The 14,931-nt window shown below is 53.3% G+C and overlaps 1 protein-coding gene across 1 annotated transcript in view; it reads left to right on the forward strand.

The window, feature by feature from the left end:
- LOC133342080 (histone-lysine N-methyltransferase 2A-like) overlaps positions 1-14,931 on the forward strand; it is a 72,131-nt gene that overhangs the window by 8,641 nt on the left and 48,559 nt on the right. The window contains exons 3-9 of the mRNA XM_061551005.1: positions 1,963-5,636; positions 7,230-7,349; positions 8,514-8,733; positions 10,427-10,596; positions 11,402-11,775; positions 13,400-13,458; positions 14,485-14,694. Of these exons, the coding sequence (XP_061406989.1) occupies positions 1,963-5,636; positions 7,230-7,349; positions 8,514-8,733; positions 10,427-10,596; positions 11,402-11,775; positions 13,400-13,458; positions 14,485-14,694 (4,827 nt within the window). The remainder of the gene's footprint in view (positions 1-1,962; positions 5,637-7,229; positions 7,350-8,513; positions 8,734-10,426; positions 10,597-11,401; positions 11,776-13,399; positions 13,459-14,484; positions 14,695-14,931) is intronic.

Consider the following 14,931-nt stretch of genomic DNA (forward strand, 5'->3'; position numbering starts at 1 on the left):
GGCGCGAAATAAATTCTACCTGCGTTCGTGCATACAAAGCGGATATATCTTGTTGGTTCTTTCGGTAAAGTCACGTAGAAGGGAAATAATAAAATAATAAAAATAAAACATAATAAAATAATTCTCACGACGTTTCGGCCACAACGCAAGCAGCCATCCTCAGGTGAAGAACAGGTCTGTCGAGAAGACAGACCTGTTCTTCCAGGATTTGAATCCACATACTCTGTATTCTAGTCAGCTGAGGACGTCTGCTTGTGTTGTGGTCGAAACGTCCTGAGAATTATTTTATTATGTTTTATTTTTATTATTTTATTATTTCTATTCTACGTGACTTTACCGAAAGAACCAAGAAGATCAACCCCTGCAGTCACGAAAGCTTTAAATCGAAAAAAAAGCGGATATAGTTCACAGTTGTTTATCGCCGCGACGACCGTCTGGAACGCTCTGTCATCCGGCATTAGGAAGCCGCTGGAGCTATCCACTTTTAAATCTCGATTAAAAACTAACTTCTTTAGAGCAGTTTTATGTGTTTAGTTTGTTGTCCTTCCTCTGCACCTTTAATGAACGCGTTTAACTACGTAGGGTGCGAAAGAAGTTGAACATACATACAAACCGGATATAGCCCTCTGATGTGTTTTGTGGGTTTCACTGCGGGCTGTTCAGCGTGGGGTCCGCTGTTTCACTCCATGTGCTTGCTGGGAGACTCTTTGGTAACTGGAGCAGCTCATGTTCGCCCTCGGTTGCGAGCGCCCACCACGTGGTGCGTGATGCCGAACAGCATGTGGTACAACTCAGAATGACATCAGAGAGCTGTACTAGTACAACTACGAAAACCTATGATGTAGCGGTATTTCTTTCTCACTGTACATTGCCAACCGTGTTAATCGGAGGTGCGGTTTAATCACGAGCTGACACAAACCAGGACTTGAAGCGAGGATTCTAAGCATTGCCGAATTTGCGCTACGTACAGCAGCAGTATTTAGGCATCGTCATGCGGTGATTACGATCGATTTTTTAAATCCTTTATATTAAGTTCGCGTGCTTGCTTGCTTGCTTAGGACCGTGCAAATCTTTCGGTCGTTTTTTAACCCACTTCCCGTGATCCAATCGAGCTGACATTTTCCACACAGACTCGTTGTGCCAGACAATTATTGTTCGTGAAAAAAAATTCCCAAAATTTTACACTTTTTAGGCAAAAAAAAAATATTTTACATATTTTCAAATAGAACGCATTCATGGCTTTGGCTGAACGTCAGAGTGTAAGAGCCCAGAGCGTAACCCCTCCACAGGCCGTGGTGGAGTAGCGCAGTTGGTAGCGCCCTCGCTTCCCATGCCAAAGGTCGCGGGATCGATCCCCGCGTCCTCCACAGGCGAATATATTTTTAAATCCTTTATATTAAGTTCGCTTGCTTGCTTAGGACCGTGCAAATCTTTCGCTCGTTTTTTAACCCACTTCCCGTGATCCAATCGAGCTGACATTTTCCACACAGACTCGTTCTGTGTGACAATTAATTTTCGTGACATTTTTTTTCCAAAATTTTACACTGTTTAGGGAAAACAAATTAAATATTTAATTACCAATTGCTTAATGGTGCAATGCAATCATCTGACCCATAGATTGCAGCCATCTCAAGCCAGAGGACGAGAGAACTCTAGCCGCCACGCATATAAAGGATTTAGAGTGAAAAACTTAGTTTTTACGGGTTTACTTGTTATGCATCACATTGTGCGAGTGGGAATGGGTATGAAATGTACACGCAAACGATGTGCTAATCATACATTGATGCCAGTTGTGCGAACAAAACTGCAGGTAAGAACGAGACGGTGAAAATAGACTAAACAGAATTGTTCCTTGCGTCGAATCGCGACCCTGACCCGTGACAAATAATCGACGCCGGTTCAGGCGGAACTCTGGTGTGACGACGGTATCCCAACTTCCTTTTCCTTCCTCTTCCCACGAAGGCCGCCCCCCGCGTAGCGGCTCCGACGAGCGCTCCCCGGAATCCCGCCGCCGCAGGGCGACCTCCTCGGCTCCGTCCAACGCCACCACCCCGGGCCTGGCGTCGCCCTGGCTCCACCTCGACCTCAACCCCGTGGTTGACCTCTCACCCGTAGGGCGCAAGCACGGCCGTGGGAAGCCACGCTCTGAGAGCCGCCGCTTGCGTGAGTCTGCATCGCCGCCCGTGCCGCCCCGACCGCCGACGTCTTCTTCATCTCTGGCGTCGGAGCAGCAACGGCCGCGGGAGTCGGTGCCGGAAGTGGAGGAGGAGGCGGGGGAGGAGGAGGGGGAGGAGGGGGCAGAGGAGGGGGCGGAGGAGGCGGGCGAGGAGGAGGAGGAGGAGGTGGAGGAGGCGGAGGGTCGGCGCTTGTCCAAGCGGCGCGAACGCGAACGGCGCAAACGGAAGAAGCGGTCGGCGGCGGAGAAGAGGGCGGAGAAATCACGCGGGAAGCGGAAACGGAAGAAAAAGAAGCAGCAGCAAAAGAAGCAAGAGAAGCAGCAACAGCAGCAGCAGCAGCAGCAACAGGACGAGGAGGAGCGCAAGCGGGAGGCAGAAGCAGAGCAGCAGCCGTCGCTGGAGAAACGAACATCGGTGGAAAACAACAGCGGCATCGCTGCCGAGGACGTGGCCATGTCGGACGATTCCATCGCCGGCGGCTCCCGGGCGCAGGCCGAGGTCCCGCTGGCGCCGGTAGCAGCGGCGTCTGTACTGGAAGTCCCGGTAAGAGACGCTAGCGAGGACGGTGCCAGGGCGTCCCGGCCACGCGGTCGCCCGCCGTCGACGAGCCGGGAAAGCGACGGCGTCCTGGCCAAGCGCAAGCAGCGCGTTGATGCCAGCCTCGCGCGCCAGCTGCTGCAACGAGCCAAGAAGCGTGGGCGCGGGGGAATGGGGGGCGCCGTTGTCATCAAGCCGGGCAGCGGAGGCCGGAGGACAGCTGTGGCGTCGGCAGCCGTGGCTGTGGGAGGAGGACGCCGGGCGGGACGGCCCCTGCCCGTCGGAGTGAGGCCAAGCGGCAGCTTGGGCCGGGGCGGGCGGAGGGAGCGGTCGCGCGTGGGCCGGCGCTTCGTGATGCCGGCCGTAAGCTCGCGCTCCTCCCGCGTGATCCGCACGCCCAAGAGGTTCATCCAGGACGAGGGGTTTGACGCGGCTGTAGCGGCGGCGGTGGCGGCGCCGTCTCCGTCTTTGTCGGCGCAGGCGTCCATGGCGCACCATCACCACCACCACCATAACCACAATCATCACCAGCAGCAGCCACAGCAGCACAGGCATGTGCAGGGAGGCCCCGGCATTGGCAGCCGTGGGCGCCAACGCGGGTCAGTGACCTCGACCACGTCTTCCTCGCCCTCGTCGGAGTCGTGTGACTCTGACAGCCAGTCGGGCGAGGAGGAGGAGGAGGAGGAAGGGGAAGAAGATGAGGAGGAGGATGACGAGGAAGATGAGGAGGAGGAGATCGAGGAGGAGGAGGAAGACGACGATGAGGAAGAGGAGGAAGAGGAGGAAGAGGAGTCCCAGAATTCCTCGGGCTCGGCTTCACGGTCCGACAGCCCTGGGGGGTCGTCCGAAGGCTCTGACTCGGAGCGCCGGCTCGGAGAGCTAGGCTCTGCCGAGCGCGCCGCACCGCCCATGATGCTCAACGGCGAGCGCCGGCTGGGCTCGTTGGGGCAGACTTTGTCCCACGCGCTGGGGCCCACGGGGGCACCGCCGACAGCGGCGGCGGCGCCCCAGCTACTCACGACGTGGGTTTACCCGCACGCTCACCCCCACCCGCACACCCTGCCCATGCTTGTCCCGCCACCCGCTCGCGCCGCATGCGCCGCGGCCGGCGCCGGCGCCGCCGCGGGCACCGCCCGCCGCTCTATCCTGCGCGAGCCGACGTTCCGCTGGGGCCCGGTGGCACCGCCGGGCTCGGCGTCTGCGCCCGCGGGCGTGCCGGACGGACGCCAGCAGCCGTCGTTCTCCTCTGCTAAGTACGCCAAGGCCGGCCTCATCCGCCAGCCCGTCTTCGACAACATCCGCCTGCCGCCACTCACGCCGGAGGAGGTCGGGCTGGCGCCGCCGCGGCCCGGCCTGGCCGCCAAGTCGGCCTCGTCGGCCTCGTCGTCGACGGCGGCGGCGTCGGCGGCGTCGGCGGGTGCCCGCCCCGGCCGCTTCTCGTGCTCGCCGGCGGTGGCGTGCGGCCCCGGACCGGCGCTGCTGGCGCCGGTATCGTCTCAGCCGCCCCCGTTCGCCCCCGTCGCCGCAGGGCTCTCGTCGCCGTCGTCGGCCTCCTCGTCGACCTCATCGTCGGCGTCGTCGGCGGCGGCTGCCACGGTAGCGCCGGCCACGCTGGTGGCGCCGGGGCGACCGTTCCCGCCGTCGGGGGTCGCCGCCGCCAACCTGCCCGCCGCGTGCAGGTTTCCCGCTCAGCGTCAGTTCGCGGCGCGTCAGAGGTTCGACACCGGCGCCACGACGGCGACGGCGGTGCAGCCAGCGTCCCCGGCAAGCGCCGGGCGGCGACCGCTGCTACGCGCGCCCACGTTCACGCCCACAGAAGCTCACCTTCGCATCTACGAGTCGCTGTCGGCCGCCTGCGCGCCCCAGCGCCCGTCTGGCGAGCCGGCCCGGCCGCTGTGCCTCCAGCACGGCTCCCCGGCCGCTTCCACCGCCGTCGCCAGCGCCAGGCGCAAGCGGCCGTTTTCCGGTGGACGCGGCGGGCGCGGCGGATCCAGGTCCCCGTCGTTGTCGCGGGTCCCCACGCACGGCATGAGAACGCGCAGCAGCCGAGCGGCGGCCCTCACCGGCGCTCTGTCTCCTTCCTCCTCGCCGGCTACGACTCCCGGGGGCACCGGCGGATTGCTGGCGCCGCAGTCGCTGTTCCGGCCCGACAGACGCCAGCGGCAGCAGTGGGGGAACGACGGCGGCGGAGCCGGCGATGCCCTAGCAGCGGTGCCGTGCGGCTCTGGGTTCGACGGCGCCCCTCAACCGGACGGGGCGGCCGTGGCAAGCGCCGGCGCCGACTCGGCCGCGGTTGGGGGGCTCCTGGCTCGCATCGGCCGCGTGCCAGCATTTGGTGACCTCCTGCCCCCAGCCGAACGGCACAAGCGTCTGCAGAGGCGCCAGCGCGACGGCGAGGAAGAGCAAGAAGAGCAAGAAGAAGAGGAGGAGGAGGATGGTGGCAGCAGCACAGCGAGGAAGCGTAAGAAAAAGATGAAGAGGAAAGGCAAAACAATGCTGATGATGATGCGGCGTAGGAGGCAGAGGGGCGCCGGTTCTGAGAGCGAGGCGCAGGACCCCGATGCCGCTGCCGACGCATCGGCGCAAAAGCCCCTGGTGTCCCCGGAGGTGACCGCCGAGGAGGCGGAGGCCGTGAAGACGCGCGCCTCCGCCAAGCGCCAGCGAGAGAGGGCGGCCGGCGGGCAGAGGCAGCAGCGGCAGCAAGGGCAGCGGCGCGCGGAACGCTCAGACGACGATAACAACGATGACGGTGACGACGGTGAGCCCGGCGACCACGACGAGCCGGGGAAGGGGGAAGAGGACGGCGCGGGACAGAGGGAGCGGCCGCCGAGGCAGACGGCGGACCGCAAGCTGCGCACGCTGCTGCAGAAGGCGCGGGCGCAGCTCCATCGCATCGAGAGGGGCAAGGCTCGACGGGCACAGGTGTGTGGTGGCGCCGTCGGCAGCTCTCGTCTTGACGGCCCATGTCGTTCACCCCTCCCCCCCACCCCCCTTGCCTGTAACGTCGTCTTGAGGCATCGTCTGCGCCTGCTCGTTGCGGTGCTCTGTAATCTCCATAATATAGGTTTTGTGGGTTAGATCGCGTGAATATAAATGTGTCGTAAAACCCGCCACCACCCGACACGGTTTGTCACGTCAGATTTTGTCACGTAAACAGAACACGCCAATTGAATTGACGCCTGATGAAGGTCGTTATAATTACTGCCGAACGTCGTACTCAGATTGTAAATGTTGTGGATGTGTACTAGTAACGAATTGACATGTTCTGTTTACGTGACAAACCTTACTAATTTGCTGTGTCGGGTGGTGGCGGGTTTAACGACACATTTATATTCACGCGATCTAACCCAAAAATGCCTATTTTATGGATGATATTGGTGACGAAAGCCTACGTGATAAGCTCTATTTAACGCGTCCTTATCAAAATCGAGTTGTCATAGCCAAAGCCGTCGATGCCACCACCGCAACATCGCCAATGCTTTTTGGCCTCCGTCAGATGCTGCTGCTGCTGCACAGTAAACGTGCGGCCTCCCAGGAATGCCCTCGAAGTATCCCACCATCAGGTGGTTGTTGTAGCTTGCTGACCCACCCCGACTGGACATGTGTGAAAAAGAGCTTCACGGCTCATCGGATTTCTGCAGTCAAAAAAAAAAGATCACTCATTCTGAGATGAAGAAGAGTAAGATGTTGGGAAGGCCATTGCTCGCCAGTTAACAGCTTAGAAATATTGCATATATTATACAAATACTGTACAAGTTTATTGTGGGTGCAGTTATTAGTGGTACTAGCGCTATTAGCCAGTTGCCCAAGTTCTATTACCAGTGTGCTAACCCCTGCGCCACAGCTCCCCACATTTAACCATAAAGAGAAAGATCCACTGTGTATAGCCTCAACAGACTGTTGGGGCAAGTGCTGTTAGTGAGCACCTATGAAAACCGGCACGGCACCCAATGGGGTGGGTGGCCAGCACCACGCCCAGCCGCCTTTGTCTCCCTAGTGGCGATGTATATGTACCGCACTAGGTACTTATTTGAGGCTGAGTCGACCTGGGGGAGGCCCAGGACCAATTCAGATGGTCGCCACTGATGTTGATCGTGAGCGGGACTCGGGTCGCCGAGTTCGTCACGCAAGTGCGCTAACCGCTATACCACCGCTTCCCACAAGTGGAAGAAAGGGTTACCAGGATAAATTAAAACTCACATACGAGATAGGGTTGCCAGGATAAATTAAAACCCACGTACGAGTAAAGATCAATATTGGTCGATGACTCGTAGCATTGTTGCACAGTGACGGTACGACTGATGCAATTCCACCGGTTCACATATTCGCCATTGTTGTTGGTCGTAAGCGGTAATCGAACTCGGGTCGCCGGGTTCGTTGCGCAGCGTGCTAAACACCACACCACCGCCCCCACCACAAACAAAAGACTAACGCACGCACGCACCTGGTGGAACGGTCCACCGCACAAGCCGAGTACTGCCGATGCTGAAGCTGTGCCCTGTGGTGCCGCTGAAGGCGACAGGGGCTGAAACTCCTGCCGCGACAGCAGCCGGCGCGTGGAACCACCGCGAGAGGCCGTCCCGCAAGCGCAAGCGGCACGCCCCGCCAGAGAGCGGGCCGTCAACGGCGCGGGAGGTGAGGCCACCCAGAAGCTCCCGAAATATATATTTTTTCTCCCAATTTTATCCCAATCGTGCTATCGGCGCCACGTCCCGAGATGGACAATTCACGAGGATGTCGTGAAGGGAAGCCGTTCTCTGCTTCCCGTTACCTACCGCTCGCTCTGTCACAGTTGCCTGGCTCATGACATTATATTAGTGTCGGTCTCGTGACATTATGGCAATAGGCGCAGTCTCTATTTAATTTGGGGAACAGACAAAAATAATCATAGAATACATGAATTGACGTGGGTGTAATTGAGTAGTTCAAAATAACGCATCACTTGAAGGTGGCCGGGTCTCTCAGGATGCTGATGATGAGACAGAGTAGGCACCAATGAGATGCACTGCTGGAATACAGGGTTTGAATCTGGGTTCTAGATTTGAAGCTTTCGTGACTGCAATGATTCATACTCTTAGTTTTTTCGGTAAAGTCACGTAGGTAAAAAATGTTACTAAAATTAATTAAAAAAAAATAATAAAAATCACGACGTTTCGGAGGCAACACAAGTCTCCGTCATCAGGTGGGACCGTCACAGCCAGATTTGCTGTTACAGCAATTTTATTATTTTATTTTTATTAATTTTGATTTCATTTGTTACCTACGTGACTTTACCGAAAAAACTAAGAGTTTGAATCTGGGTGTTCGTGGGTACTCAAGCGTCGTGCGTTGTTGGTCTCTGTCCGATCGGCAGTGACTGCCCTAAAAATAAATACCATCACATTCATCATCATCGTCATCGTCATCATCACGATCCATGGGCAGATATCCCGTAGGTGTCCACTGCACATTTCGTAATTTATTTCCATTTTCCTGTCTTTTGCCAATATGCTCAAGTAGTGCCACATTTTTCCGGCACCAATCTCTTATGTCGTCTTCAAGCCATTCCCTGTGAGGTCCTTCCATATTTCCAAACAACACACTTTGAATTTCCTGTTGTTGTACATCCTACATATCTGTCCAAATAGTGGCAGTTTCACCATGACATAAAATCGTATTAAATTTTGATTGTCACCCTTCATCAGCCTACGTCGGCTCGGCGGACCCAAAAATAAGAAAAACTCTGCGATTGTTTGCGGAGTGAATGTTTGACTGATATCTTGGATGGTGTCGCACACGATCGCTCGCTGGCGCACACAGCACAGCGACAACTCGTCGGAGGGCCCCGCCGAGCCGGGTGGAGCTCGCGGCCCGCGCATCAAACACGTGTGCCGCGGGGCCGCCGTGGCCCTGGGCCTCCCGCGCGCTCTGCTCCTGAGCGCTCACCCGACCAACGGCTCAGCCGGCGCCGCCGGATCCACCACCAACGCTGGCCTCCCGCCTGCACCCGTGGCCGAGGGCAGGCGCAGCGGTGGCGCTGGTAAGGGATGGGTGGATGCGTGGCAGTGTTCAATTCGAGTCAACAAGACTATCTTTCACTGCTTGAGAATATTGGCACAAGACAGAGGAAAGTGGAAACAAATGCCGAAATGTACAGTGAACACCTATGGGGCTCTCTGCCCATGGATCGTGATGATGATGATGAGACTATCTTTCGCCGGATAGACGAAGCGAATGACTGAATGAAATCCAGAGAGAGATAACAACTGGACTTAGACTATGGCTATAGCAGGATTTGGTGACTAAATACCGGTGGGTATGTGGGTGAGTTGATGGGTGGGGGGGGATTTATCCTGGGTTTCTGGTCTATGCGCCAAGCGCGAGAACGGCATGTGATGTCATCTTGCCATGCGCGTCTCCGATGATGTCATTACAAGCATCCCGAATCCAGAATCAGAATATTTATTTATTGATACTGGAGGAATCCGATGAGCTATGAAGCTCATTTTTACAGATGTCCTTTAGGGGCGGGTCAGAATGTGACAACCAAAAACAATACAAAAAACAGCATAGGAAAGGTAAACACATCTATACAAATGAAATTAAACTATTTTTATTTTACCAGTTAAAGCCCACTGAGCTGGTAGCTTCCTTTTCAGAAGCGACCTGGCCACAAATGATAGCTCAACGAAGTGGCTTATCGCCATGTGGACATTTCGAGCAGCAAAATAATCCAAACGCGTGATGTTGATTTCTCAACGTGGAGGGAGAAATCGGAGGACCCGATTCTGGCCAGTCTTGCTCTCTTGCTTTCTTTGCCACCTAATCCCCCCCCTCCTTCACCAGCCTGGACTGCCCAGTATGGTGAAGTATGGTCAAAACTCCCTTTTAACTGACATGGTGTGGGGGAAAGCCTTCCAGCTCCTGGTCTATTGAGAATGGCTGTCAAATTTTACGTTTGATCATTTGAATTGCATTTCTGGTTAATTAAATGTATATGCGATTACCACCAAAGACATTTGACTTTCACTTCATAGCAATGGAATAAATGTTTTGGAATTTACTGACAACGCAATTTAATGACTAAACAGTGGGGATGAATGCCAAGGTTCACTGGACGTGTACATTTTGACGCTAACAATTGACTTAGTTTATCTCTAAATTTAATATAAAAAAAAATCCGAAAGAGCTAGAAAGCACGAGCAGAGCACGTGACATCAATGGAGGATTCCCGAATTCCATACAACAGGTAAATACAGTAAGTTTATATATCTTGAGAACCGCTGGTGCACGTACACATCTTGTTGCCTATTGCGTGCAGCTTCATTAGCGAACAGTGGTCTGATCACGGCTTTTTTTGATTCCTTATATTTTGAATGCCTGAATCCGGCTTCGAGAAGTCGTACAGCAAGTCTGTCGTATCGGCTCTGCTACCTTGTTTGTACTTTTTGTCTTGGTGCCATTTTTGTATTTGTTTATTCATTTCTTATTTTGCTTGGTAGTTGTAGGGTTTTCATTTGCTTGGCAGTGGCTGTATATGGGATTTGGTCCTTATATATAAATTAATGTACGGCGTTGTGGGATGATATTAGCATGAATGACGCTATACAAAATGAAAGTATTATTAGTTGCAGGCTACTGTGTGTCGCAAGCCTTTGGGCCCTCGTTTGACAATCACGATAAAAATCCCATGGAGCCACGCGGCACGCTCACCGACGATTCTCTCCCCGCAGACGCTGTGAAGGCTTCGGACGGCGTTGGCGGTGGTGCCGCCACCGCCGGCTCCGCCTCCGCGGACGAGAGGCAGGCGTCATCAAGAGAGGCCGGCTCTCTGACCCCGCGCGTGACCCTCACGCCGTGCGACTCGGTGCACCGCGGCAGTGCACCGCTCTCCTGTTCCGCGGTACGCCGTGCCGCTCTCTGCCAGCTGTCGTTCGCTCGCTCGCTCGCCCCGACGTCCGCTTCTCGGCGGCTCAATCGGGCTCGGAGCTTAGTAGAGTTTGCCGCGGCATGGCGATATTGTGCAACATCGCATAGTATAACGGTTCCCCGCAGTCGATCAGCAAGTCGCGTGGCAGAGGGTGAAGTGTGTGTACCCAGGACGTCTGACCAACGTGGCAGAGTAGGCCAAAACACCTGCTCAGAGGGCTCTCTAAAGCCCTATTTAGTTGCGTAAGCAATAAACTACAGGGCTGCACTTGTGTGTGTGTGTACATATTGTTTTACACACCACCAGCCTTACCTGCCCTGCAGAAAATACCCTATAAGCAGCCCTGCCCCTCAGCGGACGTCACCTGTCACCGCCATCCGAACGAATACATTGTAAGGTCACAGTCATTACGCACAAAGTGCTTGCCACAATTGAACCACGATACTTTGCTGACCTCGTCAAGGAGAATAAAACACCACGCGAATTCAGGTCATCCTCGCAGCAGCGGCTTTTGGCAGACCCATCGAACAAAGACGATCACCGCTTTGCGCTTTCAGATTCTGCGGCCGTCTGGAACGCTCTTCCTTCGGATATTAGGAAATCACTGGAGCTATGCACTTTGAAATCATCTAGATGGACAAATTCAATTCTTCAGAACTATTTTCAGCATATAGTTGTCCTTCCCCCGCACCTCCAATTAGCACGGTTGGCTACGTACAGTGCGAAAGCAGTTCAACTTATGTACGCGCAAACATCCCCGTCCATCCCCTCCCAACAGGCATCCGAATCGCCCTCCTCAAGGGTCGCCGAGTCCACAGTCAACGAGGCTGCTCAGCAGCCGGCGTCGTCCGCGTCCCCGCACGGCCCGGCCCCTCCCACCGCCGCCACCGCCGTCGCCGCGCCCCCCGCTCTGGTTTCCATGCCGGCGGCAGCGGGGGCGGCATCGGCGGCCGCTCAGCCCGCGGCAGCCCCCCCAGCGCCAGGGCCGTGCAGAGGCAGCGGTGGTCGGCGCACGGCGATGAGGAGGCTGCGCCGTTCGCGCCGATGCGGGGAGTGCGACGGCTGCCGGGTGGAGGCCGACTGCGGCGAGTGCGCCAACTGCCTGGACAAGCCCAAGTTTGGAGGTCGCAACATCAAGAAGCAGTGCTGCAAGTGAGTAGCCAGAGCCCCCAAGCCCCACCACGCCGCATTTCTCTCGCCAGTCACCTCTCAATTGTCCAGGGAAATGGGGGCGGTGCGGGTGGAGGGATGGTCCGGATCACCCGATCGATAGCCAAGTTCGTTTAGGCAAGGGGTTGGCAATCTGCAGCTCCGGAGGCGCATGCGGCGCTTTAGAGGACCGCTTCGTGAAACGTTATTTACTAAGGAACCACCTCCTCGTATTCACGTTGCAATGCGGGTCTTGGAATATTGTGGGTTTTTTTTCCCCGAATTAAAAAATAAATTATCGTTTTGTTATTTTAGTTTGCCGAGCCTTGATGTCGACCAATGGACGGAGCGAAGATGTACAAACAACACAAATTCAATAAGAGGCAATGCAAAGGATTCATACTCCTGTAGGTAAAAAAAAATAATAACAATAAAATAAAATAATAATAATTTAAATTTCGATTTAAGGCTTTCGTGACTGCAGGGATTCATCTTCTTGGTTCTTTCGGTAAAGTCACGTAGAAGGGAAATAATAAAATAATAAAATACAATTCTATTTTGTATTTTATTTTGTATCATCAAATAATAAAAATAAAACATAATAAAATACAATTGTATTTTATTATGTTTTATTTTTATTATTTTATTATTTCCCTTCTACGTGACTTTACCGAAAGAACCAAGAAGATTAATAATTTACTGTATGATACAGTAAATTTGTCTGTGACGGTCCCACCTGAAGACGGAGACTTGTGTTGCCTCCGAAACGTCGTGATTTAATTTAGTTATTTTCATTTATTATTTTATTTTATTATATTAATTTGTTACCTACGTGACTTTACCGAAAAAACCTAAGAGTATGAATCCTTGCAGTCACGAAAGCTTCAAATCTAGAAACAATGCAAAGGATACGTTCATTACGATACAAATTGCTTTTTGCTTCATCCACTCCCATGACCGCTGATTCTGGTTTGTCCATTTAGTCTTCAAACGTAACCTCAATTCTAAGTTAATCGTGGGATTATTTCTATTAAGTTGGCGTGTGTCGGCATTTGTTTTGGCTTGTGTGTGTGTGTCTTGATGTGCTTCTATGTATGTGTTTTATGACCGTGTCTGAAAATCCGAGCGTTGGCATTTGTGTCCATCTGTATATGTATTTACGTGTCTAGATTTATGTATGTGTGTGTCTATCTGTATCCGTCTCTTTGAGCATGTTGTCTCTGTGTATGTAATTGTAATTTAATATATTATTAAATGTCTATGTTTATTGTTGCAGAGCGGAAACATAGTGGTTAGTGCACTGTGCTACTAACCGGGCGAAATGAGTTTGTGTCCCGGCCACGACTAGGATCAGTGTGGCATGTACAGTACTATCAAAAAGTTCTCGTTCTCGGCCTTCACTCGGTCAATTCGGCATGTAATGGATACCTGGTGAGCTGTGTAAACATAACAGCTGGGGACACGGGGGCGTGGTACCGACTTCGTTTTCCCCTCGTGCACCGTGGAGGACCTCACCCGGTGCTCGCTAGCATAATTCTGTCGCAGCAGCCTGCACCTTTGTCTTTGTCCGTCTGCTGTATCTGTGCCTCTACCTCTGCTCTGATTCCCCCTCGTTTTTTTACCCCAGGATGCGAAAGTGTCAGAACCTACAGTATTACACGCAGCCGGACAGCACACCAAAGCAGGGTACGTTGGCACGCGGGTTTTTTGGTTACAGATCGAAATGCCTGGCATGATTTGCTACGATTGTTGCCGTTGCTGCTGCTGCTGCTGGTGGTGGTGGTGGTCTGCTGATGCAACTGTAATTGTCTGCTTAATGCTTTCTTCACCCTCACAATGTGTGACTCCTTCACGCCCAGTGTTACCGTCCGTCCGATGTAACCTCCGCAATTTGTGATTCCGTCAATATTTTGTTAATTGCATTGTTTAAACGATGTCGCACATCTTGATGTGTTTTTTTTTAACAACCCGTGTCGCAACTTTTATGAATTTAAACATAAAAAATTAAGTTAAAATATGAAATCATATTTTGTAAACGTAATTTTCTGTTTTTTATATATATAATAATACTGTCATTTATTTATCTGTAAAATACTCAATTAGATTCAAGGCTGTGCTTTCAGCGAGGTCTTGCATTGGAACGTTTGGCCAATTCCTGTTTTGGATGTGGGAGGAAAGCCGCGTTACGTGGAGAAATCCCACCACACATCGAGGGGACATGCACTCAAACGGTCTGCACGCATGGTTTGGCAAACCCACTTGGCTGTACTCTAACCTCCGGTCCACCTTGCAAGCTTGGCAGATTTCGGAGCCTTGCCCATCTCTATGTGGCCCTCCAATCCTAGCTTCAATCATTAAGCCATATTTCTTCACCACTGCTGGTTCGATAATATTTTGCAGTCCGGTGCGCTGAATATCCGATGAGTTCATGATCCCATCTGCGTGCACCTTTTTGAGTATTATCCCTTCGCATGCATGAGTTTTCTCCAGGCGCCCCAGTTCTGTCTCCGAGCAAAACACTAATTCGGAAGGAATCGGTCGGGGGCATCCCAAGGTAGCAAGACTCTCCCATGCAAGAGTCTTGAGACTCGGTGAAGCTTTTCCTGATAAATAAATGACATTGTCATTAATTTTTATTGTAACAATATTATATTGATTGCCAAAAAGTGTTAAAAAAGTTAAATAAGTAGGTCGTGCAATGTCTGCGTCCAGTGAAAAAGACAGACAGGGGTAAAGCGGGAAGGAAAGAAGATGCTCAGGTTGAGGCGGAAGCCCCGGGGGGAGCCAGGGACTCGCCTAGTGAGGGCGACCCAGGCTGGAGGAGGGCGGGCAGGCAGGGGCCGCTAGCTCAGTCCCAGGCTCCGCAGGCTCAGCAGGCCTCGCAAGTTGCTAGGCCGCGCGATGCTGGCAAGCCCTTGGGAGGTAAGCATTCTGGCATTCGCTTCTCTCGCTTTCTCTTTCTTGTTATCCTGTCATACGAGACGTTTCAATACGTAAAGAGATGAACGGCACTTTCCAGTAAAATTTCACGTTGGCATTTGCAGATTTTCATTGCGTTGCCATCCTCAGGCGCAGTGCACCTGCACCAGTGGCTCATTTGTTTCCTAATGGTAGCAGCAAAGAAGTAGTGGTTGTCGTTAAACCACGGCCACAACACTG

Source organism: Lethenteron reissneri, chromosome 13 (assembly GCF_015708825.2).
Source record: "Lethenteron reissneri isolate LAM-NWPU_2019-01 chromosome 13, ASM1570882v1, whole genome shotgun sequence".
In the NCBI taxonomy this organism is placed as follows: Eukaryota; Metazoa; Chordata; class Hyperoartia; order Petromyzontiformes; family Petromyzontidae; genus Lethenteron; species Lethenteron reissneri.